At 45.1% G+C, this 25,744-nt stretch overlaps 1 protein-coding gene across 6 annotated transcripts in view; it reads left to right on the top strand.

The window, feature by feature from the left end:
* The window catches only part of TENM1 (teneurin transmembrane protein 1), a 916,085-nt gene that overhangs the window by 864,157 nt on the left and 26,184 nt on the right, over positions 1–25,744 (top strand). For all 6 annotated transcript variants that reach the window (XM_005227449.5, XM_059883262.1, XM_059883266.1 and 3 more), the window contains 4 exons: positions 6,189–6,555; positions 8,074–8,584; positions 20,502–20,674; positions 21,752–21,987. In XM_005227449.5, coding sequence (XP_005227506.2) covers positions 6,189–6,555; positions 8,074–8,584; positions 20,502–20,674; positions 21,752–21,987 — 1,287 coding nt within the window. The remainder of the gene's footprint in view (positions 1–6,188; positions 6,556–8,073; positions 8,585–20,501; positions 20,675–21,751; positions 21,988–25,744) is intronic.

The following is a 25,744-nucleotide window of genomic DNA, read 5'->3' as shown; positions in this document are numbered from 1 at the left end:
CAAAGGGCTTTGTAAATACAAAAAAGCATGAGATACAGTAAAGCCAACTCTAAGCACCATGAGGGCAGGGACTGTGCCTGAATCAGCACTCAGATATTTGTGAGGGGTTTGGGTGGCATATTAAAAAGCAGAGACATTACTTTGCCAACAAAGGTCCATCTAGTCAAGGCTATGGTTTTTCCAGTAGTCCTGTATGGATGTGAGAGTTGGACTGTGAAGAAAGCTGAGCGCCGAAAAATTGAACTTTTTGAACTGTGGTGTTGGAGAAGACTCTTGAAAGTCCCTTGGACTGCAAGGAGATCCAACCAGTCCATTCTAAAGGAGATCAGTCCTGGGTGTTCACTGGAAGGACTGATGCTGAAGCTGAAACTCCAGTACTTTGGCCACCTCATGCGAAGAGTTGACTCATTGGAAAAGACCCTGATGCTGGGAGGGATTGGGGGCAGGAGGAGAAGGGGACGACAGAGGATGAGATGGCTAGATGGCATCACTGACTCGATGGACACGAGTTTGGGTGAATTCCGGGAGTTGGTGATGGGCAGGGAGGCCTAGCATGCTACAATTCATGGGGTCGCAAAGAGTCGGACACAACTGAGCGACTGAACTGAACTGAACTGGGTGGATGGATGACTACATTAATGTGTGAGGGTACTGGTGATGATCTGGCCTCCAAATTGGTTCTCGTTCATCACTCTGGTATCCCTCCAGCCTGCCCCCTGAACTGCAGCCTAAGTGATCTCTCTAAAGCCCTAGTCTGACCATATGAACCCTCGACTTAAAAGATCGTCATTGATACCTCAATACCCACAGTTCAAGTCTAAAGTCCTTAGCATACACAGTCCTTCATGCTTAGTGCAGTGGTTCTCAACAGGGACAGTTTCCCCCTCAGGGGACATTTGTTAATATCTGGAGACATTTTGGTTATCACAAGTCAGGGGAAGATGCTAGTTGCATTTAGTGAATAAAGACCAGAGACGCTGCTTAACCCTAACCCTAACCCTAACCCTATCTTATACAGTACAGGACAGCCCCCAAAACAAAGATTTATCTGGCCACAAAAGACAATAGTGCCCCAGGGGAGAGACTTAAAATTAGTCCTTGGAAACATGTGAACTTCATTTGCCACTGCTGCTGCTGCTGCTAAGTCGCTTCAGTCGTGTCCGACTCTGTGCTACCCCATAGACGGCAGCCCACCAGACTCCCCCATCCCTGGGATTCTCCAGGCAAGAACACTGGAGTGGGTTGCCATTTCCTTCTCCAATGCATGACAGTGAAAAGTGAAAGGGAAGTCGCTCAGTCGTGTCCGACTGCTAGCAACCCCATGGACTGCAGCCCACCAGGCTCCTCCGTCCATGGGATTCACCAGGCAAGAACACTGGAGTGGGTTGCCATTTCCTTCTCCAATGCATGACAGTGAAAAGTGAAAGGGAAGTCGCTCAGTCGCGTCTGACTGCTAGCAACCCCATGGACTGCAGCCCACCAGGCTCCTCCGTCCATGGGATTCTCCAGGCAAGAGTACTGGAGTGGGGTGCCATCACCTTCTCCTCATTTGCCACTACTACCTACCCTATTTCATGTTCCAGCAATCCCAGGCTGTGGAGAACACCCCACTCCCATATGGTTTCGTGCTTTTTCTCAGTACCTTTGCTTCATCCTTCAAGATGTTTACAAAATATTTATTTGGCTGCTCCAGATATTAATTGTGGCACATGGAATCTTCAATCTTTATTGCAGCATGTGGCATCTTTAGCATGAGGGATCTAGTTCCCTAACCAGAAATCAAACCCAGGCCCCCTGCCTTGGGAGCTCAGAATCTTAGCCACTGGACCATCAGGGAGGTCCCATCCTTTAAGACTAAGTTTACATTCTCTTCTATTAATAGCAGTATTGCCCCAAACTTCCTCCTATGTGTTCGCATGTCACCCTAGGGATGTGTTTTTTGTGGCAATTAACCGCGTTATATTGACATGACCTGTTTCTGTATCTACCTTCCGTCACTTGAACTGTGAACTAATAAAGGGCAGGGACCTTTTTTATTTACCTTTATAATAGTGCTTGACACTGAGTAGGCACCCACAAAGCCTTGAACTGAAAGAAAACAAATGAGAAAGAGGAAGGTAAATCACTCAATTACTAGTGAGCTTTGACCTTCTCAGCAAAAAAAAAAAGAAAGAAAAGGTTGAGATCAACCTTTAGAGTAAAGAGAGGGCCAGACTTGGTGAGAAGAACATGAAGAAACATGTCCATTCTTCTAGGTAAGAAATCAGAAAGCAGAAAGGCTAAGAGCCGACATCTGAAAATGGGGATATTGATAGTTTCTTTCTCAAGTGATTACTCTAAGCATATAAAGTAATAATCCATGTAAAGAACCTGACACATAGGAAGCACTCAATAAACAGTAGTTACTTTTATTAAAGGCTCAGATGAGTGGGCCTGTAATTTTATAGATGTTATTGGTTAGGACCATTTCAAAGGAAGGGGCAGCACCTATTTATATTTTAAAAGTAGGTCAATTTAAAGAAAAATATGAAGTCAATAGTAGTACAAGTAGTGGACGGCTAAGGCAGAATTCATGAACCTGTGATGTGCACAAGTGAAGTCTGGGAAGCAGAGCTGAAAGGGAACTATATTGTATGGTAACTGGACTAGATCCCTAAAGGTTTGTGACTTTGAAACCACTTTTCATGTTAACACCATTTCCTGTCCCTTACTTTGTCCAGACCCTGGGCTGAGTATCTTACATCCCCATCTCAATCAATCCACACAATCTCTCTAAAAGGTAGGTAGACTATCATTAGCTTCTTTTTCTTGTGGCAGATGAAGGAACCAGAGACTCATAGGAGATAACCTCATTTGCCAGGATTACACACTAATATGCCTGGAGAATCCTCAGGACAGAGGAGCCTGGTGGGCTACAGTCCATAGGGTCACAAAAAGTCAGACACAACTGAGCAACTGAGCACGTACACTTGGGCAAGAACCAGCCTTGAAACTGTTAAGGAGACCCCCAGTTAACTAATTATGGCCTGTGTCTACAGTGTGGGGTGAAGTTTATAACTGAAGAATTTTCTAGTTTGGTCTAATCGCAGGCTCATATTCAGATATTGCTGTTACACATGGATTTTCCCCTATAAGAGCATGCTGCTTTATAAACTACCACTTGGGTCAAACTTAGCTTGCTCTTTAAGCCAACCGTGGTACTGACTGACCTGAGAGCCAAGTGCCTTCAAGGCAAGTTTTCATTTAGCAGAGGAAGACATGGTGTTGTCAAGGCTTGACATCCAGACCGAGGGCTCCTTTCTGCTCAGGGTTATTTCTCAGGGAAGGTTGTTGGGAGATGGGCATATTCCACCAGCTGGCGGCTACACCAGTGACCTTTACTGCTAGTTTAGCTTAAATACATTTTGACATTTCAAACAAATTAATGTATTTTTACAAGGTGGAGCAATGACCACAAATTAGGCCAAATGGTTTGCCTGCAAGCTGGGTCACAATGCAAAGATCCCAGAACCTCATGACTGTCCCTACAGCTCTTTCTGTTGCTAACACCCCCAAAGAAATGTTTCTTTCTGTCCACTTAGACAAATGCCAACAGCCCTCAGGGGTGAACCTTAGCCCCACCTCAGTAGTGTGTAATTCTGGGGTTTCTCTGCAACTAACAGATGCTAATTCTGACTGCCGGAGTCAGTGCAAAGACTCCATCCCCTAGTTAGGTTGTATATTGTGGAAATGCCTTGGTACAAACCACCAGTTCCTTGAAAAAATTACCCGGAAACAGGAGTATTTAACATGAGAAAGATATAAAAGGAACTAACACCCTAAGAGAGGTGAAAAGGTTCAGTTTCTGAAAACACAGGCCCCAGACTACTAAGTAGCCACACATCTTTCATCTGAGGAGATTTCAGAGACTAGCTGCCCAGCCAAATCAAATGGGAATTAAAGGGATTCTGTGTAGCTGGTACAGAAAGTGTCTCAGAAGCACAAACGCCACTTTAGTCACAGGAAACTGCCAGAGGGAGGCTTATTTGATGGAACAAAAAACAAACAGAGTAGCTGGTGTATTTTTGAGGTGATATTAAACCTAATAAACATGACACCAATAGTGTTGACTTAAATCAGATGGGGCGAGTTGGAGAATTTAACAGCTCATCTTCCAACTACCAGCCTTTATTTCAGAGGCGGCCTTGACAGCAGAGAACAGAGTCCAAAATGTGTCCTGTCTGACTTCTGCCAGGTGTGTGCTGTCCCTGGCCTCTGCCCTGGCCTCAGCTCTTGGAGTGGGGGTAATTAGAACGTCATTTCTGCCAGCATTGTTTTTTCTGGGTCGCTGACTTCAGACTTGATCCAAATAGGAGTGTTGGACTGAAATAAATTCATTTCCTCTTCCTCAGCCAACGCCAGCTTATTTCCTGGGGGACCATGCTCCATAGGCTCAGCGCACGCAAACAGCTTCTGTACCAGCCTGATGCTGCATATGGAGGTCCAGAGTGGGGGCCCACGGAGGAAGTGCCCCATATCCCTCTTCTCCCTCTTAGTTGACAGGGCATTGACATGCAAGGGCCTCAGACAGACGTGCGGAGGAACACATCACAGCAAACTGCTCTGGGAGCTGTTAAGGCTGATGTTTAATGTTTATCCAATGGCCTCAGTCTGAAAGGCTCTGTAGAACATGCATAACACAAGCTCAGCTTTATACTCCATTAGCATTCAAATTCCTAGCTGCCCAGAGGCATATGGTACTGACCAGAGAAGGCCAGCCCATGTCGAGACTGAGGGCACGTACAGACAGGAGCACAGGTTGAGGCTTCTGGGTGTCTAGGGGAGACACTCAGACACAGGGGGCAGAGAGCCCCAGGTGGTGCAAGAGGGGAGGTCAGAGACAACCTTTGTCTTCTTTACAATGTCACCAGTTGCCCTCCAATAAGATACAGAATTAGAGGGAGATTTATCTCAGACTGGCCTTTGTCCACTTCATTACTGAGTGGAAGGCCTCTTCCAACTGGGAAATAGTGGGCCTCAGAATGCGATGACAGCCCGTATCTTGTTTTCAGACTTTCAGATTCAGTGAAAAAAAACAAAGCTTTCCTTGGACTTTCACTCAAGGCAGAAAGAAGAGCAGTACATCACTGCTACTATCTTGGCCAGGAATGGGGCCCACTTATGGCCTTGTCTAGCCATAAGACAAGAGAAATAAAGTACAGAATAAGTGAGTGGTGGAGTTGAGAGTGCACATAGCGTAACGTTGTTCTCTGAGAAGTGCCCAGTGGTGAACAACAGCTGGTGGGGAAATGCCAGGGTAGGCACTGGGCTGACTCCTGTGTCGAAAAAGGAACTAGGGTAGATCTGCGTTTGCTTGCCTGTGTGTCCCCAGTGCCCAGCACACCAGACCTCCCACACACACACACACACACATACACACTAGTCCTTTTGCTTCTAACTCCAGTGCCCAGCACACCAGACCACACCCACACACACACACACACACATACATACTAGTCCTTTTGCTTCTAACTCCAGTGCCCAGCACACCAGACCACCCCACACACACACACACACACACACTCACACACACACACACACACACACATATACACACTAGTCCTTTTGCTTCTAACTCCAGTGCCCAGCACACCAGACCACCCCACACACACACACACACATACACACTAGTCCTTTTGCTTCTAACTCCAGTGCCCAGCACACCAGACCACCCGACACACACACACACACACACTCACACACACACACTCACACACACACACTCACACACACACACACATACACACACCAGTCCTCTTGCTCCTAACTCCTTGATGTGTCTCAGGCTCCTGCAGTGGTGCAGGTGAGGGATGACGGTGGCCTGAATTAGGTTGGCAACAGTGGGGATGGGGAGAAGTAGATGAATTTGAGATGCAGTAAGGAGACCGTACTCTGAAAAGGGTCTTTCTGGAATTATAGGGATAAAATAATTCACAATATGTTGGAAATCCATAAATGGTAAATGTGTTTACCAGAACATTTAATCAACTGTCCTTCCCAGCTTTGCCAGATAATACCAACATTGCCGGAATTCAAGAGACGGGGCTGTTGCAGGCAGTGGGAGACCAATAAGCCAATTTTTCTTTCAAGATAAAACTGCCCCAGAAAGATATTGTAACCTAATGGTGTGTGTTCTGTTCTTTTTGCAGGTGCGATTAGAGTGGCCAACAGACCTTGCAGTCAATCCCATGGACAATTCATTGTATGTCTTGGATAACAACATTGTGCTGCAAATTTCTGAGAACCGGCGAGTGCGGATCATTGCAGGGCGCCCCATTCACTGCCAGGTGCCAGGCATCGATCATTTCTTGGTCAGCAAGGTAGCAATTCACTCCACTCTAGAGTCGGCAAGGGCCATCAGCGTCTCCCACAGCGGGCTGCTCTTCATAGCTGAAACAGATGAGAGGAAAGTAAACCGCATTCAGCAAGTTACCACCAATGGGGAGATCTCCATCATAGCTGGGGCCCCCACCGACTGTGACTGCAAAATTGATCCCAACTGTGACTGTTTTTCAGGTATGACCTTTTTAGCAATTCACTGGCTCCCCTTCTCTGTTATCAAAAGAAAAATGGGCATCGGAAAAGTCAAAAAAAGAACAAAAGTAGTCCTTGTAAACATTGGTATGAGGCAGTGGAGAAAGCAATGGATTGGCAGTCAGACAGCTTAGTACCTGGTCCTGGCTCTGCAGTTGGGTCACTGAGGGACCCTACGAAAGCCATAAAACCTCTTCATGACTCATTCCACCTGCTAAGTAGAGTGATCACGTGTCTCAGTTACATCACCTCACTGTTTTGAAGATAAACTAGTATAATAAAAGTTTGGGTGCTCAAGAAGTTAGGACCACTATCCAAATGTGACATCCCCATATTTTTTGTACTTTAGAGAAAGGATAGCTAGGTAAAACCTACACTTACTGATTTGGGTAAGGAAAAAATACTTCTACTAAGTGACTGGTTTCCAGATTAATAATGCGAGCTACTTGAAACCCAAAGGGACTAGGAGCAGACTGCTTTGGGGGTCCGTGGACAAAATTAAATCTCACAATGGAGGGTTCTCAAGACATCAGTCTTCTACTTACATTGTTTTTTTTAATCCAAAATTTTTTCATAACCAATAATGCCCTTTACTTCCAATTGATAAGGAGGTGGGGAGCAGAAAGAGCCTTTGCACCAAAACACAGAGTGGATATTTCAGATAGTAAACAGTCCTGTAAATGTCGATAGATGTATTTATTGCTGGAATGTGGAAATCCCTCCGTGCAACATGCAGCCCTATTAAACTGCTCATCTGGGCCCAAATGGTTCTTTTAACCTTTGTCTTTCCTTGGGACAGAGGAGTCAGGAGTGAGCAACTTGGTCGATAGGACTTTTAATCAATATTTCCAGTGTTTTCCTGGACAATTAGTTTTATAGTTATTTTGCTAATTGGCATCTTTCTTTCAAGGCAAAACTGGAATATTTATTCTGGTTATCAAATTTGATGTTCTGAGTCATTGTTGTACTTACAGACTTAGTGTACTTTGACAAAGTGACAGTGAGAATTAACAAAAGAAAGGTTCTCTGGGCAGAGAAGGAATGGAAAGCCCTGACATAGATCCTATGAGCATGGACAGGCATAAGTCTCATGGATTTCCAGCCAGATTTGGGGTGGCTGTTATTATTTGCTGTTTTTGTATCCAGCAATACAACAGATACAGAACAGCAGGATTGAAGATTTCACAAAATTGGTGTTCACTGACAGCATTGCATCTTCTGTTCATCTTCAGTGGTGCGGACTCAAAAATTGTGAATAATGGACTTCAAATATCCAATTGGGGCACATGGAGAATGTTGGTTCACTGATTGTTCCCTTTAAAATTATTCTTGGCAGGGGGGTAAATTCTTTTTTTTTCTTTAAGTTTAATTTTTAATTGGAGGAAAATTGCTTTACAATGTTGTATAAAATGATTCTTGCTATATAGACATTTTTTGTATTTGGTATGTTTCTAAAGTGCTGTGACAACAGCTATTACAGTCAGGGTCTTCCTTCCACAGGTGATGGTGGCTACGCCAAAGATGCCAAGATGAAAGCCCCTTCCTCCTTAGCGGTGTCACCTGATGGTACTCTCTATGTGGCAGACCTTGGGAACGTTCGAATTCGTACCATTAGCAGGAACCAAGCCCACTTAAATGACATGAATCTTTATGAGATTGCCTCACCTGCTGATCAGGAGCTCTATCAGTTCACCGTCAATGGAACCCACCTGCACACCTTGAACCTGATAACGAGAGACTATGTGTACAATTTCACCTACAACGCTGAAGGCGACTTGGGTGCTATTACCAGCAGCAATGGCAACTCCGTGCATATTCGCCGAGACGCAAGTGGAATGCCCCTTTGGCTTGTGGTGCCCGGCGGGCAGGTGTACTGGCTGACCATAAGCAGCAACGGAGTCCTGAAAAGAGTGTCAGCTCAAGGCTACAATCTGGCCTTGATGACCTATCCAGGGAACACAGGGCTCCTGGCTACCAAAAGTAACGAAAATGGCTGGACAACCGTTTATGAGTAAGTTTCTAATTCTCAACATGGGCTCTTTTAGGTTTGTATTTGAAATTGTATTACAGTGGGAAAATGACTTAGTAATTGCTGGGTGTTGCATGCTATTTTCTCCTAACAACCACAATTAAAAAAAAATAAAAAGTCAAGGAGAAAATTTTAACCCATCTCCTAGGGTTCAAACCCATTTCTCCAGGGCACTTTTGCAGAGCATAATAATAAAAACATAGGCTGAATGAAGAATCAAGCATGGCACTGCAGGAGACAAGAATGAGGTGGAAGTCCATGTACTCAGAAAAATGTACAGCATTGCTGGGAAAACAAGAGAAATTTTCGTTTAAATAACAAAACTAGAAAGTAGTTCTAAAGTAGCAAAGGAACAGTGTAGTTTAACTGGTATTTATTGATTCCTGCGGGGTTTAATGAATGAATGAATGAATGCGTGCCCAGCCCAGTCCAGCCCAACTCAGTGTAAAATTGCTGTGGGAACTAGGAACAGTGTGCCGTGAAAGCTTGTGTGAAGTGATGTGGGACAAATGCTCAAACTGGAGAGGCTGCTTCTGGGACAAGTGGAATCAAAACTCCAGTACAGGCTTGCACCACCCTCTCCCCGAGTTTCCCCACATAAGGCAGACTCCAGCACATTTGGGCATTCACAGACCAGGTCTATGATAATTTTAATGGGGAATTTACACAAGGTGTGTCTGAGGGCAGGCTACTAGGAGGTGTCCTGATGGAAACAGAGACCATTGTCCTTGACTGTTAAGGCGGGGCAACCTTGTTTGAATGTCAACCTGTTTAGAAAGCTAGTTTGTGAACAGTCAGCAAGCGTCGTTCCCACGAAGGGAATTGCTGACATTTTAACCAATTTGCCGAGTGAAAAGAATTGGTGGAGCTGAACCCAGAGCCTGAAATGACATTCAAGTTGAGGAATGTGAGAAGCAAAGATATTCAATATGAGGAATCATGAGGACATGTTAAGTGGCTCCTCTGTCCATGGGATTCTCCAGGCAAGAATACTGGAGTGGGTTGCCATGCCCTCCTCCAAGGGACCTTCCCAACCCAGGGATTGAACCTGGGTCTTTTATGTCTCCTGCATCGGCAGGTGAGTTCTTCACCACTAGCACCACCTGGGAAGGATATAGAAATGTGGGAAGAATTGGTCCAGTCCCATGAAAGCCTCCAGAGGAAAGGGACAGAACAATTGGTCTTCAAATTTTGGATCATATCCCAAAGAAATGCCACTTGTACAAAAGAGCTGGACAGCTATTTTAGTTTCAGTTAGAAAAATATATTCACTTGTTTCTGTTGCAGGTGTTCCTCTATTTCTTAAAAAATTTCTCTTACATCTTAATAAGAGTAATTAAATCTACTGTTCACTGAGGCATTACTATGTGCCAGCTCCTAGGCTAGGTGATTACATATTTTCTTTGATCCCCAAAATGACAATGTGGGATCCATGCTCCTGTGATGCCTATTTTATTGATGAAGAAACTGAGACCCAGAATGGTGAACTTGTCCTTATTCACACAGATGTTCAGGATTCAAACTCCAACTGTCTGACTCAAGAGCCCACATTCTAAAATATACTACCCTTAAGAAAGATAAACATTCTAATGAGGGATTTTTTTGAAAAAAAAGTCACACAAGATCACACTGCAGCTGAAATTAAACAAACAAGTATCTTAAAAGCTACTGGTTAAATTCAGTTAAGCAACCAGAAATGGCAGAATTATTAACTAGTTTTCAAAATAACCAGTTCAACCATTCACTTATTTATCAAATCACTTTGTATGTTTGAACTGTATGCAGTTTTATTTATTTATACCTCAGTAAAACTAGAGACAAAAAAAAGAACACAAAGTAGCCAGTTTAACTGTTCATTTCTTTATGCAACCAATATTTGCTGAGCACCTGGCATATACCTGGTGCTGAGGATAGAGCCATGAGCAAGACAGATACCAATCCCTACCTCCACAGCACTTACATTGTACAGAACTTCAGATGATGGTAAGTTCTGTGAAGGAAATAAAGCAGGGTAAGGGGGAATCAAGATGTGGGGGCAGAAAGGGGTTTTATTTTAGGTTGGGTATCAGAAAAAGTGAAACTGTTAGCGGCTCAGTCGTGTCTGATTCTTTGTGATCCCATGGACAGAGGAGCCTGGCGGGCTACAGTCAGATGTTCTTAATACAAAACATTAAAATATTTTACATATCCACTTTAACTATTTATAGCACCAGATGTTTAAAAGTGGAGGGAAGAGTGAAAGTGTTAGTTGCTCAGTCGTGTCTGACTCCTTATGATCCCGTGGACTGTAGCCAGCCAGGCTCCTCTGTCCCTGGGATTCTCCAGGCAAGAATACTGGAGTGGGTTGCCATGCCCTCCTCCAGGGGATCTTCCTGATCCAGGGACCAAACCTGGGTCTCCTGCATTGCAGGCAGATTCTTTACCGTCTGAGCCACCAGGGAAGCCCCTGGGTGATCAGGAAAGGGCTCATTAAGAAGGTGACATTTGAATAAATGCCTGTAGGAGGTGAGGGGCTGAGTATATGGGTGTATGGGGGGAAGAAGGGGAAAATCTTCCCAGCAGGGTGAACAGCAAGGGCAAATACCCTGCAGCAGGAGCAAACCTGACGTGTTCAAGTAAGGCAGCCACTGTGAGTGGGGTGAGCAAGCAGAGTTGGGAGAGGAGATCGACAAAGTGGCCAGGGCCACTTTGCATAGGGCTTTGAAGGCCTTTGTAAAGACTGAGTAGAAGGTGGAACCATTGGAGAGCTTCGAGGAAATGAGTGACATAATCAGCCTTACATGTTTAAAGAGTTGCTCTGTACAGAAAACAGACTGTGTGGTGGAAGCAAAGGAATGTAGTGGAGGGAGGACGATACTTCAATAATCCAGGCAATATGGTGACTTAGACCAGGGAGTGAGGGCAGTAAGTGGTAATAATCGAAATATATTTTGACAGTAGAGCTATCAGGATAGATAAATGGGATGTGGGGTGTGGGAGAAAAAAAGGGTCAGAAATAACTCCAAAGTGTTTGACCACAGCAAGTGGGTGTTGAACTTTCCATTTACCAGGATGGGGAAGACCAGGCAAGGAGTACATGATAGAGGGTGGGAGTTCAGGATCGGCTACAATCTGTTTAGACATCCAAGGGAATATAGCAAGTTGGCAAGTGGATATACGAGTCTGGAATTGGGGGGAGAGGCTGGAGATTTGAAATTTGGAGATCCAAATTTGGTATCCACTAGTGTTTAGATTGTATTTAAAGTCACGATATCTTCATGGCAAAGTGAGTGTAGTCAAGGAAGGAAAGAGATCTGATGACGGAACCTGGAGCCCACCAATGTTTAAAGTTGAGTATATGAAGAGGAACCAGTAAAAAAGAGACTGAGAAAGTCTAGTGAAGTAGGAAGAAGACCAGGAGAGTGGGATGTCCTGGAAGCAAAGTCAAACAAGTGACTCAAGGAAGGAGAAGTGATCAGCTGTACCAAATACTCCTGATAAGTCAAGTAAGATAAGTGCTGAGAGTTGACCACTCCACCCAGCACTGTGAAGATCATTGTTTACCTTGACAAGAGCAGGTTTAAGAGGGAATGGACACACGTGTCTTCATAGCAGTGTTATTCAGAATAGTCAAGAAGTGTAAAGTACCATGTCCATCAAGTCACGAATAGCCAAACAAACTGTGGTACATTCATAATGGGGTATCATTAATCCATGAAAAGCAATGAAGTTTTGGTACATGCTACAATGTAGATGAACCCCAAAGACATCATGCTAACTGAAAGAAGCCAGATACAAAAGGACAAATATCGTATAATTCTGTTTATATGAGATGTCCACAAAAGGCAGAGTCATACAAAGTAGGTGAGTGGTTGCCAAGAACTAGGGAGAGGAGTGAATGGGGGAGTGACTGCTCTTGAGTACGGGGTTTATTTTGAGGGTGATGGAAATGTTCTAGAAATGGTGCGGATGGTTGCACACATTGTCAACGTATTGAAAGCCACTGAATTGCATACTGAGTACTTTTAAAAGTATTCATTTATTTTTGGCTGTGCCAGGTCTTCTTTGCTGTGTGGGGGCTTCTCTCTAGTTGCAGCGAGTGGAAGATACTCTGCAGTTGCGGTGCACAGGCTTCTCCTTGTGGTGGCTTCTCTGGTTGCAGAGCATGAACTCTAGACTCTTAGCTCAGTAGCTGCAGCTCCCAGGCTCTAGAGCACAGGCATAGTGTCCTGGTTGCTCTGTGGCGTGTGGGATCTTCCCGGACCAGGGATTGCACCCATGTCTCCTGCAGCGGCAGGTGGATTCTTTACCACTAAGCCACCAGGGAAGCCCTACTGTGTACTTTTAAATGATGACTTTTATAATATGTTGATTGTATTTCAATAATAATAGTAATTAGAGCAACTGGGAGGAGAAAGTTTGGAGACCGTGAGTAAAGAACCCTTCTGAGAACATTGCTGTAATGAGGAGCAAAGAAATTGGAGCAGAGGGGGATGGAGTAAAGAGGAGAGAAAAATCAGTTTATTTGTATGCTGATGAAAATGATCCAATGCAGAGGGGGAAATTGATGATGTGGGATAGGAAGACAGTGTTGTAGTCGGCTAGTCTGTGGGTCCATGGTGGCATGGTGATGCAGGAAAACAGGATGCTTAACAGTGAGGGGAGCTCAGCCCTCTCACCAGGACTCGGCAGGCAGTGAGTAAAAAGGTAATCTAATGTCACTGTTGTCGGTGAGCTTGAGGCATTAAGAGATGAGAAACATCGGCATTTACGTGGGGTTATCATGGGATTTTTATGGCCTCAAAGAGACATTAGAGGTCATTTGACAAATAAGGAAATGGAAGCCCAGAGTAGAGGAATAACTTGGCCATTCCCTTTGCTAGTTGGCCAGGTCTAGAGTCAGTCTTTGAGCTTCTAGCCCAGTGCTCTTTCCACCACCATGCCACTGCCTTCCAGAAAAACAAAGAGGACTTGGAATAACAAGAGTGACCATTGGAAGTCTGGGGAGCTAGAAGATTGTGCTGCAGGAGCTGGACAAGAGGAATAGGAGAGCTCCAGGAAAGAGAAAGGGAGGCTGAATATCCATTTCTTCCTTCTCCCACCTTCTAAATTCCAGCCAGCACTATGCCAAAACCCTCTTGACCAGGTAGCATCTGTGGAAGGTTCCTCTTCATCCTGAATCAGTGTATTCTGTCCCCAACGGAACACTGCTCCCATCCCTTCTTGCCTGCACATATCAGAATGAGCAATTTTCCAGCCTTCAAATGGAACTCATTCTTCCCAGTCTACCCTGTACAAGCCCTGACTTTTTTCACTTGTATCCTCCAACACTTTAGCCAGTCCTGAGCACTGACTTGAGTTTTTCCTTGTCTTTCTGAAGCTGGGGGACACAGAATCAGACCTACTCTTCTGGTCAGGGTTAGAGCCATGCTGGGGTTGGGAGAAAGTGGTGTGGGGAACGATGCTCTGAGATGAAAGACAGGCTGCCTTCTGTGGCCCACAGGGGACAAATCCTTTGCCAAGGTGAACATCAAATTTCTTTTCTGAGATGACAAACAGAAAAAGAGAAACAGAAGCAAAAGTTGGCAGGATGAACGACTGCCACAGAGAAGTAGCGAAGCCAGTCAACCATTCAACTTTCGATGATCTGCAGTGACACTGAGGAAGAATGACATGGGATTTGAAAATGCATCTTGTGCCGTGGTAGTGGGTGGGCTTGTCCTGTGTAGTGTGATGTTGTTTAAATAGTTCCTTGCTTTTCCTAATTCCATTTGACTTGGACCAGGATCAAAAGTTGCACACCCCACGTATTAGTACTTGATGCTCCACCGCCCCTAAGTGTCCTGAGTGTCAGGGGAAAGCTGACCACAGAGAAATAGCTAACAGGGAAGTGATTGTCAAGACAGGAATAGGAACGAGGCAGGGCTCATGGTCCCAGGGGCTCGTGGACTCCTGATTGCGATGACCCTGCCCCAGCGGAGGTCTAAGGGAGGGACCCAGCATCTCCACACTAGGGCAGCCTCCTCATTTCGCAAGGCTTTTCCTGGCAAAGGCTTCTGCTACACTCATTTGCAGAGGTCCCAGTTTTGTCAGTGCTGCCAGTGCAGACTGAGCTGACAGCTCCTTGGGCCCTTGACCTTTGTGGGAGCCCTCTGCTCGAAGGGGACTCTGCATTTCCATGATCTCTTGATCCTTGGTTTTCTGTATTCTCTCCATCTCAGGTCTTGATTAGCACATTCCCCACCCCCACCCGCCAAACCCGCCATTCGCTGACAACTTGGAAATGCCCTCATGACGGCTCTAGGTGCTTTCTAGGCTGCTTTACAAATGCTCAGTCTTATGGAAATGGCTAAGGGAAGGCTTTTCCTCCTACCTGATAAGATTCAGGGAACGGGGGCAAGGGGAGGAGGGGAACAAGGTAAACCCGCCGGGTCTGTGGGTAAAATATTTGCCTAAGGAGAGGATGTGATTCCCATGGTTATGAAAGTGAATAGTCAGTCCGAGCACATCAAAAAAGAAAGAATGTAGCATCGCCAACAGTTCCTTGAGGACTTCACAGACAGACTGGATACTTTCACTCAGTCCCCTCCCCTTGGGCTTTATGCCCTTGAGAAGTCTCAGGAATGGGCAGCAAGAGCTGTGGAGGGTCATGCTGGGGAGAAAGAACTAGCAAAGGGACAGGGGCTGAAGCGAAGGAAGAGAGGTTGCAGAACAAACTTTCCGAGCCTTGCTGGGAGGATGAGTTGCACCACACAGGACGTCTCTCTAAACTGAGCCACCACACCCCCAGGGATGGCTGTCTGTCCTCTCACCACGCTCACTCTCGTCTCCACCCTGTCCTTCCCATCTGCACAGGCAGATCCTGCTTCCCACATTCAACAAGTGTAAGCAGTGAGAGTTTGCTCTGGGCCACACACTGACAATACAGAGGTGAACGAGGCACTGTGCCCTCTCTCTAAAGATGCAAGAGTTTACCACCTAGGAGAACTATCACCATGCGTTTCATAAAGGCAAGGGGCCACAATCTTCTCTTACACAAACTGGGCCAGTAAGCCTCCCAACAGTTTTCCCTGCTCCATAGCTCCCATTCCAAGATTCACTGCCACCACAGCACCTAAGGAGTCATACCGCTCTCCCCCTGAGAGCTTCCTATGCCTCTCCATTGCCCATCGACTGCGTGCTTTCCTCCAGAGCCTGGCACCCCAGTATCCCCATGCTCTGTTTCCAGCAAGCCTCTCCAGCCTCATCTCCCATGCCCCTCCTAGAGGACCCTCGCGCTCCCGCATCCAGCTTCCCTCAATGGTCTTCCCAAACACCAGAGTGCCCGCCTTCACAATGCCTTCCTCCCCTCCTCCGTCTCTACCTATCAAGGGATTGATCTCCCACTACCTTCCAGGATTCGAATACCAACCACCTCATTCTCCTCCTTTCCTTGTGCTCAGCCTGGAGGGAAATCTGGCAGCTCCTTGTTTACAGAAGTATATGGCAGTATTCTGGCATCAGAGCGATTCGTGTGCCTATCATATCTACCGTAATAGACTTCGAATTTCACTCAGCACAGTATCCCCAGGACCCAGCCCAAGACTGATGATATTTATTGAATGAAGGACAAGTGAAAATAGAAGGGCATGATGGACCTGGGCTGAGTCATAGGAAGCCAAATGAAGTTGTTGGCAAGGAAAGGGGAATCTAGTATTTCCTAAAGAATGCTTATTCGGTTGTTCAGGTTTCTGAGAGGGTAAAGAGGGTCTATTTCCTTTTATAAAATAATTAATGAATTTTTCTTCTATAATCTTCAATGTTTTCTTAAAAGCAAAGATGGAAGAGCTTCTGGTTTTTACTCGGCGTGGTTTAACTGTGACTATGACTGTCCTCAAGGGAAAGGGCAGGCTAGCCCTTGTGACAAAATATCAGACCAAATATATTTTAATAATGTGTAAATATCATCTGCCCTACTGTAAACCATATGGTCCTCAAGGACAAGAATGAATCCTGAATTTCTTTCCACATGTTTCCTTTGCTCCACAGGAACACGTGTGTGTGTGCACGCACGCAGTGGAACTCTGTAAAATCAAGACAGAAAGGAATAGGGTGATAGCAAACTCACTCCTGATAACCGTGAAGGCAACAGTCAATGTCCGATCACACAGTTCACCAAACCAGAATTTATGGGCCTGGTTGAGTGCATGCTACTCACAGCCCAGGGTGCAGAGGACAAGTAGGGGTGCAAAGAAGGAAGTTAGTACCCTGTTATGGCCTGAGGGGATCAGTTGCAGCATATTGGGCTTGTGCTCTCTGCACCAAAGGATGCAGGCACCAAAGGGAAACCCACAGCATAAGAGATTTTGATTAAACTTGTTTCTTTGACATTCAGTTGGGGAAAATGCAGTCCCCTATGATGGAGGGGGGAAAAAAAAACTCAAGCAAGCCATAGGAAATCAAAGATTTCCTTTATTTCTTATCCACTTCAGAGCAATCTTTCCAAAGTTGTGGGATCTGCCTGTTGCTCTTCCTTTGGAAATGACCCCACAGAAGAGAGATAGGCCTGTTGTTTTTGACGGAGGGCCGTGTGCATGGCTGAGCCCAGGAAAGGTGCCACTCTGCAGATACCACCAATGCCATTGCCTTGACTGTGACTAGCAGAATAGGGGTGGGTGAGTGTGTTGGGGGTAGAGTGCTTTGGGTTTTTTTGGCTTTTTCCCCTTCAGTTTTATTGAGATATAATCGACATACAGCGCTCTATAAGTTTAAGGCATACAGCCTAGTGACTTGACTTCTATATATCACAAAGTGATGACAACAGTAAGTTTAGTGAACATCCATCATCCCACATAGACACACACACAAAAAAGAAAAATATTGTTTTCTTTATGATGAGAACTTTTAGGATTTAGTTTCTTAGGAAGCTTCATACATACCACACAGCAATGTTCATTATCACCTTGTTGTACATGGCATCTCCAGTACTTTTAACAAATATATTGATTTATTTAATTAATTTGGCTGTGTTAGGTCTTAGCTGCAGTGTTTTTGCTCCTGCCTAGTTGCAGCTCAAGGGCTCTAGAGCGCACAGGCTCAGTAGTTGTAGTGCACAGGCTTAGCTGCCCTGTAGCATGTGGGATCTTAGTTCCCTAACCTGGGATTGAACCCACATCCCCTGCACTGCAAGGTGGATTTTTAACCATTGGACCACCAGGAAAGTCCCCCCAGTACTTATTTATCTTATAACTGGAAGTTTCTACCTTTTGACCACTTCTATGCTATTCCTTCACCCACCCCCAACTCTGAAAACCACAAATCTGATCTTTTCCTACGAGCTTGGTGTGTTCAGGTTTTTTGAGTTTGAATTTTTTTTAGAGTCCACGTATAACTGAGATCATACAGTATTTACTGTCTGACTTATTTCACTTAGCAAAACACCCTCAAGGTACTTTGTTTATGATAAAGTCAAATGTACATCTTCAAATAAAGAGGCTTATCCAGCCACAGAAAGGAAATCAGACAATATAACTTTTTAGCTGTCTAGCGCTTGGGCAGGACTATGAGAAAGCCTACCTTATCCCTACCCCATTACCTCCCTCACCAGAAAAGGAGCAGGTGGCAGCCTCCCAGCTACGTCTATCCAGGGAATTACACCACAGGCCAGTGCTAACATTCGTTCAGATTTTTGGCCCTTGTACCTCTGCTCGTGGATGGCTCAGTTGGCATCTGATCTTGTCATCTAGCCCTGAGAAGTGGGCACCACCACTGCTGTCACCTTTAGAGGAAATCTTGCTTTAAAACAAGGGGCTGTGTGACTGAGAGAGGTCAGATCTCCTGGGGGAATAATGAGGAGTGACCTTGCCAAGTGCTGAGGAAACCCTTTAGAAATCAGGAAAGGGAAACTGATGCGGCCGGGTGACTGGTGAAGGATGTGAAACAGAGAGCAACTGCCTGCGTAATCCAGGCTGTGGGGCCACAGTCTCCCTCGGGAGGGGGCCTGCAGTAGCTTCCTTCTGTCTGAGCCTGGAGACTCCTCCCTACAGGCCAAAGCAGATTGGTACCTTGTGAGAATCAAAGCTCGGTACTGTTTTCCTCCCCTGAAAGAAAGACCAGGCAGACAAAGTCAGGCTGTGTTAGGCACTCAGGCCCTTCCATGCCCTGTTCTCATCAAGGGTCTTCTCACAGCCCCAGAGCAGGCCATGGGCAAACAGGCTGAGCAGCAGGGAAGATCTTGCCATTAACCCCAGGCGCAAACAGCACCCTTCAGCCTTTCTTTGATAATAAGGCCTTAGCATCATAGTAGCAACATGCCAATAGCCATTTTGACTGAAATCCATTTAAACAAAGGGTGCATCCAATTAAATACCTGGGGCTTGCCATATCCGTGATGCCAAACGACCTATTTGATTATTTTTATTTGCATGCCTGATTGTTTTTAACTGATCGAGTGTGCCTGTGAGCATGCTCATGTACACACAGAACTGAACTTGACATGCCATTGTGTATAGCCTCAAGTCCAGTTTCGTCCTGTAAAATAATGTCTAGCCCCTTTTCCCAAGTCTACCAAAGACTGGTCTATGTTTTAAAATTTTAGCAACTCTCCAGACTGAATTCTTTAAAACATAGTGGATTCACACTGAGTCATTAGGCCATTTTGCATCATTCCAGGGGTCAGGGGGCTTCCCTGATGGCTCAGTGGTACAGAATCCACCTGCAGTGCAGGAGACATGTGTTCAATCCCTGGGTTGGGAAGATCCTCTGGAGAAGGAAATAGCAACCCACTCCAGTATTCCTGCCTGGACAATCCCCATGGACAGAGGGAGCCTGGTGGGCTACGGTCCATGGGGTCACAAAGAATCGGACAGGACTGAAGTGACTGAACAACAGGCAGTAGGGCCAGGCTCCACCACTGTGTCCAGGCTCTATCCTGCTCACTTTAGGTTAAAAGAATATAATTGTTTAACATTTTAAAAGCAAATAAAAGTACTTAAATATTTTTAATTTGCAACTTGAAAAGAAAACAGTAATGGGTTTCCAAGTGCATGTCTTTACTTTTAATGAAGAGTTTATTTTTCTTGGTTCTATTGGCAATAAAAGAACAGTTCCACATCAAAAGCCTTCAGGGAAGTTCTCTCCATTTGGAAGCCAGTCAGATTGCCAATAGTTCTGATTTAAAAAAAAAAAAAATTCAACTCACCAGAGTCTATTTCTAGATATAGGTTATTGCCTATTATCCCAGGTAATTATTTGGCGGGGGTGGGGGGGAGCTCTTACTCATACAGGCAAATTACAACACATTATGTACTATACTATAAAAAGAGAAAAAAATTAAGTGACACTGAGATCAGGGGGTTCCAGAATGTTTTAATGAGTATGTTTCCATTATCTTCTGTGCTTGTTCATTTTGTTGGAAGAATGATTCATTCATTTCAAATTTGGCAACTTAAACAGCAGCAAATATAATTTTCCTATCACAATGCAAAATCAGTTTATTGGCCTTCTCTGCCTGTTTGGGGGGGTTGGAGGGAGGCGAACATTTGTGCGTCCTTTTTCTTTGCCAACAGCACCCTCTGCTGGTTTTTGTGATCCATCACATCTGATGGGATCGACCCAAATTGCAAATGGAAGGCTCCCTGCAACATTGCACACAGCGGGACATGATTCATAAATCAGTTTTCCACCCTGGTGATTCATTATCAGATATATTTTTTCTGTAAAACAGCACAGCTCAAGGAAGTCATCAAGAATTCAGAAGCTGCAAAAAATACCTTCGTTTGATTAATCATCTCTCTGACCTTTTTCTTCTTATTGAACAAGGTTAATAATACTTGTTATCACTCAAAGTTTAACTGTATTAGCTGCCAAGTGAGTTTTATTTTGCAAAGGCCCGTTATCACTGCCAAGAGACTTCAAAGTTGGGTTTGGTTACATTCCGCAGGTATGACCCCGAGGGGCATCTGACCAATGCAACGTTTCCCACTGGAGATGTCAGCAGCTTCCACAGTGACCTGGAGAAGCTGACGAAAGTGGAGCTAGATACTTCCAACCGCGAAAATGTCCTCATGTCAACTAATCTGACAGCCACGAGTACCATATATATTTTGAAACAAGGTAAGAATATTTCCAACTTTGCCGCCTCTAATGGCATCTCTCTCACTTCTACCATCAAACCTCCACACACTGTTAATTAATAGAAGACTTCTTGTCCCCATATTCCAGCTGTGGAGGCTGAATCCCAAGTCACACCTTTCATAAAGTTCCTACGGCAACATTGGGCCACATCCCTGTGGGAGTTAGGAGGTTCAATTCCTGCCAAATATACTCTTCCATCAAGCCATTTCCCAACACCCAGTTGTTTGTAAAGCTCTTTAAGCTCTGATTGGGGGTATACTAAAGGCACGAAGTCTGTGTCCCATCTGAAATTAGCATTCTAGAGCAGTGATGACGTGGGTGAATAAAAAGGAGGAGTGAGGGTGCATACCAAGCTGGAATATAAGGGAAATGTAAGAGAGAATGGAAGGAAAAAAGAAGGAAAGGAGAGAGAGGGAGAGAGCAAGAGGGAAGTAAACAGGACGGAAGGAAAAAAGGAAGGTGGATTTGGAAAGAATGTCTTAGAAGCTGAGAGAAATGGACACAGAGAAATCATTTTCTCTCTGCCCAGTCATTAAGGACCCGTTCTATTGTTAGGCTGTGAGGCCAAACACAGAACTGTCCAACATCAGATCCACTCTAAAAGGATCGGCGGCAACCTTTGTCAGCGTATCCTTTCCTGGAGACCAGCCACTGTGCTTATGTCCCCAGGTTGAGGGTTCTGAATTACACTGCATACTCCGCTCATTCTAGCTCCCAGCATATCAAATGGAGAAGGCCAATCCACCAAGTCAGAGAAGAAGTTTGTGAGGAAATCCTTTAAAAATGAGAACGTTTTGAAAAACAGAAACAGCCTGCAGTATTACTCAGGAGTCTTTTGTCCAAGAAACAAGACAGCCCAGCTGTGAAACTAACAAGACCCAAATGGACAGAGGGCTTGTCAGAATGGTTGTCTGTAGCCCTGAGGGCAGTGAGGTCCATGGCGCCACACCTGCTCATCCTTTCCCAAACTTGCCTCCTGAAGCTCAAGTTGTCTCTCCTCTACTTCTGTGCTTCCCTCTTCTTCCCCCGCTTCCTCCTTTGCTCCTCTCTCTGCAGAAAATACCCAGAGCACCTATCGGGTGAGTCCAGACGGCTCCCTGCGTGTCACGTTTGCCAGTGGGATGGAGATCAGCCTCAGTTCAGAGCCCCACATCCTGGCCGGGGCGGTCAACCCCACCCTGGGCAAATGCAACATCTCTCTGCCCGGGGAGCACAACGCCAACCTCATCGAGTGGCGGCAGCGCAAGGAGCAGAACAAAGGCAACATTTCAGCTTTCGAAAGGAGGCTGAGGGTAAGTCTCGACCTGACAGCACCTAGATAACTGGTATTGTATTTTTGAAAACCACAGCACCTCCCTAATCAGAAGTCCCATTTCTCTAAAGGTTTTCTAGGTGACTAACTTATATAATATAGTAATTCAAGAGAGGGTGCTAATGGCTGATAATGGTTCACTATCCTTAAATGAACATTTTAATAAGAGCTTTCTTTGTCATTAGCCAGCTAAAGTGCTCTGACAGTAGCAATTTCAGGCACTGACAATGTCTGGATCTAGAAATGCGTGTAGTCAGGAGGCCCTCCGGAACCCCTCATATGGCCTGGAGATGCCTCAAACCCCTGCTTCCTGGTAAAAAGTGAAAGTGAAAGTCGCTCAGTCATGTCGGACTCTTTACGACCCAGTGGACTATACAGTCCATGGAATTCTCCAGGCCAGAATACTGGAGTGGGTAACCTTTCCCTTCTCCAGGGGATCTTCCCAACCCAGGGATTGAACCCAGGTCTCCTGCATTGCAGGTAGATTCGTTACCAGCTGAGCCACAAGGGAAGCCCCATGTGGTGGTAGATACTTTATTCGAAAAGGCCAGGCAGGTACACACAGAAGGATATGCAACGTCAGGCAACATTTGGACAAAGGCAATTAAAGGAGAAATCAGTGAATGATATCATTGCCTTGAATATACATATTAAGGGCCAGAGAGGTCAAGGACTAGTGCTCCTGTTGGCTTAATGGCACTCAGAGAGAGCATGGATGCGTGCTTCAGTTGTGTCCGACCCTTTGTGACCTCATGGACTGTAGTCCACCAGGCTCCTCTGTCCATGGGATTCTCCAGGCAAGAATACTGGAGTGGGGTGCCATGTCCTCCTCCAGGGGATCTTCCCGACCCAGGATTGAACCCGGGTCTCTTCCATCTCCTGCGTTGGCAGGCAGCTTCTTTACCAATAGCATCACCTGGGAAGCCCAGAAGAGAGCTGCCTGGGAGAAATGCAGGATTTGGGAGTTTTCAAGTTTTTACCAAGCACAGTCACCACAGTTAACCTGGGATCTCTCAGTCAGAATTGCCTTTCTGCTGAACACGAAACCCACAAGCACCACCGCACTCTTTCTACCTGTCCCTTCTTGAACATGAAGCAATGTTAGGATGACATGACCAACTTTCCAAATATAGCAACATTCAATATGAGCCCAAGAGCAACTGCCAACCTGAGGCAGTTACTCACTATTGAGGCTAGGCCTGCTTTGAGCACCTGTGTCTTGCCTGGGATACCTGGAACACTTGCATTTCTTCGCTCACAGTAAAAATGCAGTAACCTCTAGGCTGTGACAGGGCAACACCAAACAACCACCCAATTCCAGCAACAAGCAGTCAGGCCAGTCCCATGTGCTCACTTCTGAGTCAGTTCTGTTGGTGACTCAGAGATAGACTTTTGTGGTTGTTTTTGTAACAGCCACTAAAGTTGTCTACATGCACAAGTCAGTTTGTATGCTTTGATTCGATTGCCAGAATATTTACCAGAAATGCCACTGAAATGAGAGGTGCTGCTGCTGCTGCTAAGTCGCTTCAGTCGTGTCCGACTCTGTGCAATCACGTAGACAGCAGCCCACCAGGCTCCCCCGTCCCTGGGATTCTCCAGGCAAGAACACTGGAGTGGGTTGCCATTTCCTTCTCCAATGCATGAAAGTAAAAAGTGAAAGTGAAGTTGCTTAGTCGTGTCCGACCCTTAGCGACCCCATGGACTGCAGCCTACCAGGCTCCTCCATCCATGGGATTTTCCAGGCAAGAGTACTGGAGTGGGAGAAATGAGAGGTGAAACCAGCCCAAATAGTCCAAACCTCTCTATGTGTGGGCAGTAAGGGTTTCCTATCAGAGTTCTTCTAGAAATGGGATCTCCTGCTTAGAACCCTAAATGGGGGAGTCTTACAACTGGCTTAAGAAATGCCTTTATTTTTTTCACCTGTGAAATGAAGATGTCATACTAGAGAAAAGTCAGAATTATATACACATGGTATATCAACCTCATGGACTCACCCTAGGAAAATTACATCAAATAAATGGTATTTTGGTGCCTCCCCAGCTTAGAGTCGGAGAAGGCAATGGCACCCCACTCCAGTACTCTTGCCTGGAAAATCCCATGGACGGAGGAGTCTGGTAGGCTGCTGTCTATGGTGTCGCATAGAGTCAGACACGACTGAGCGACTTCACTTTCACTTTTCATGCATTGGAGAAGAAAATGGCAGCCCACTGCAGTGTTCTTGCCTGGAGAATACCAGGGACAGCGGAGCCTGGTGGGCTGCTGTCTATGGGGTCGCACAGAGTTGGACACGACTGAAGCGCCTTAGCAGTAGCAGCAGCAGCTTAGAGTCTGAATAAAGTTTGTGAGTCATATCATACACTATATGACTTTGGGATTTTCCATCTTTTAGAACACATTCTATACCATGTGGCTTTATTATTTTCCGCTTTCTATGATGGCCCATCCTATTTTCTCCCCTCCATATGTACAGATAATGGAGAGAGAGTATAAAGTGTAATTTTCACATCATATTCCAAATTGTTCTTAATACTGAGGTTAGTGGGCATAAAATATATGGGCACTCTTCCGTGTGAGTAGAGTGAAGTGTTATTTGTTGTTGTTGTTCAGTCACTAAGTCATGTCCATCTCTTTGCCACCCCATGGATTGAAGCATGCCAGGCTTCCCTGTCCTTCACTATCTCCCAGAGCTTGCTCAAACTCATGTCCATTGAGTTGATGCTGCCATCCAACCATCTCATCCTCTATCATCCTCCTTTCCTCCTGCCCTCAATCTTCCCAGCATCAGGGTCTTTTCCAGTGAGTCAGCTCTTCGCATCAAGTAGCCAAAGTATTGGAGCTTCAGTTTCAGCATCAGTCCTTTCAATGAATATTCAGGGTTGATTTCCTTTAGGACTGACTGGTTTGATCTCCTTGCTGTCCAGGGGACTCTCAAGATTCTTCTCCAGCACCACAGTTTAAAAGCATCAATTCTTTTGTGCTCAGCCTTCTTTATGGTCCAACTCAAATCTGTACATGGCTACTAGAAAAACCATAGCTTTGACTATATGGACCTTTGTTGGTAAAGTGATGTCTCTGCTTTTTAATATGCTGTCTAGGTTTGTCATACCTTTTCCTCCAAGGAGCAAGCGTCTTTTACTTTCATGGCTGCAATCACCATCCGCAGTGATTTTGGAACCCAAAAAAATAAAATCTGCCACTGTTTCCTTTTTTTTCCCCATCTATTTGCCATGAAGTGAGGGGACTGGATGCCATGATCTTAGTATTTTTTTTTCCTTTTTTTTTCAAAGTGTACTTCTTTTTTTTTTAATAATTGCATTTATTTTTTAGTTTATTTTATTTTATTTTTTAACTTTACAATATTGTATTGGTTTTGCCATAATGAGTTTTAAGCTAGCTTTTTCACTCTCCTCTTTCATCCTCATCAAGAGGCTTTTTAATTCCTCTTTGCTTTCTGCCATTATTGTGGTATCATCTACATATCTGAGCTTGTTGATATTTCTCCTGGAAATCTTGATTTCAGCTTGTGATTCATCTAACATTTCATATTATGTACTCTACATGTAAGTTAAGTAAACAGGGCGACTATATACAGCCTTTCCCAATTTTGAACCAGTCTGCTGTTCCATGTCCAGTTCTAACTGTTGTTCCTTGATCATATACAGGTTTCTCAGTAGACAGGTAAGGTGGTCTGATACTCCCATCTCTTTAAGAGTTTTCCACAGTGTTGTAATCCACAC

The sequence above is a fragment of the Bos taurus genome, chromosome X (genome assembly GCF_002263795.3).
Source record: "Bos taurus isolate L1 Dominette 01449 registration number 42190680 breed Hereford chromosome X, ARS-UCD2.0, whole genome shotgun sequence".
Taxonomy (NCBI): domain Eukaryota; kingdom Metazoa; phylum Chordata; class Mammalia; order Artiodactyla; family Bovidae; genus Bos; species Bos taurus.
The sequence above is the reverse complement of the archived record's forward strand: the minus strand, read 5'-3'. Positions and strand labels throughout refer to the sequence as shown.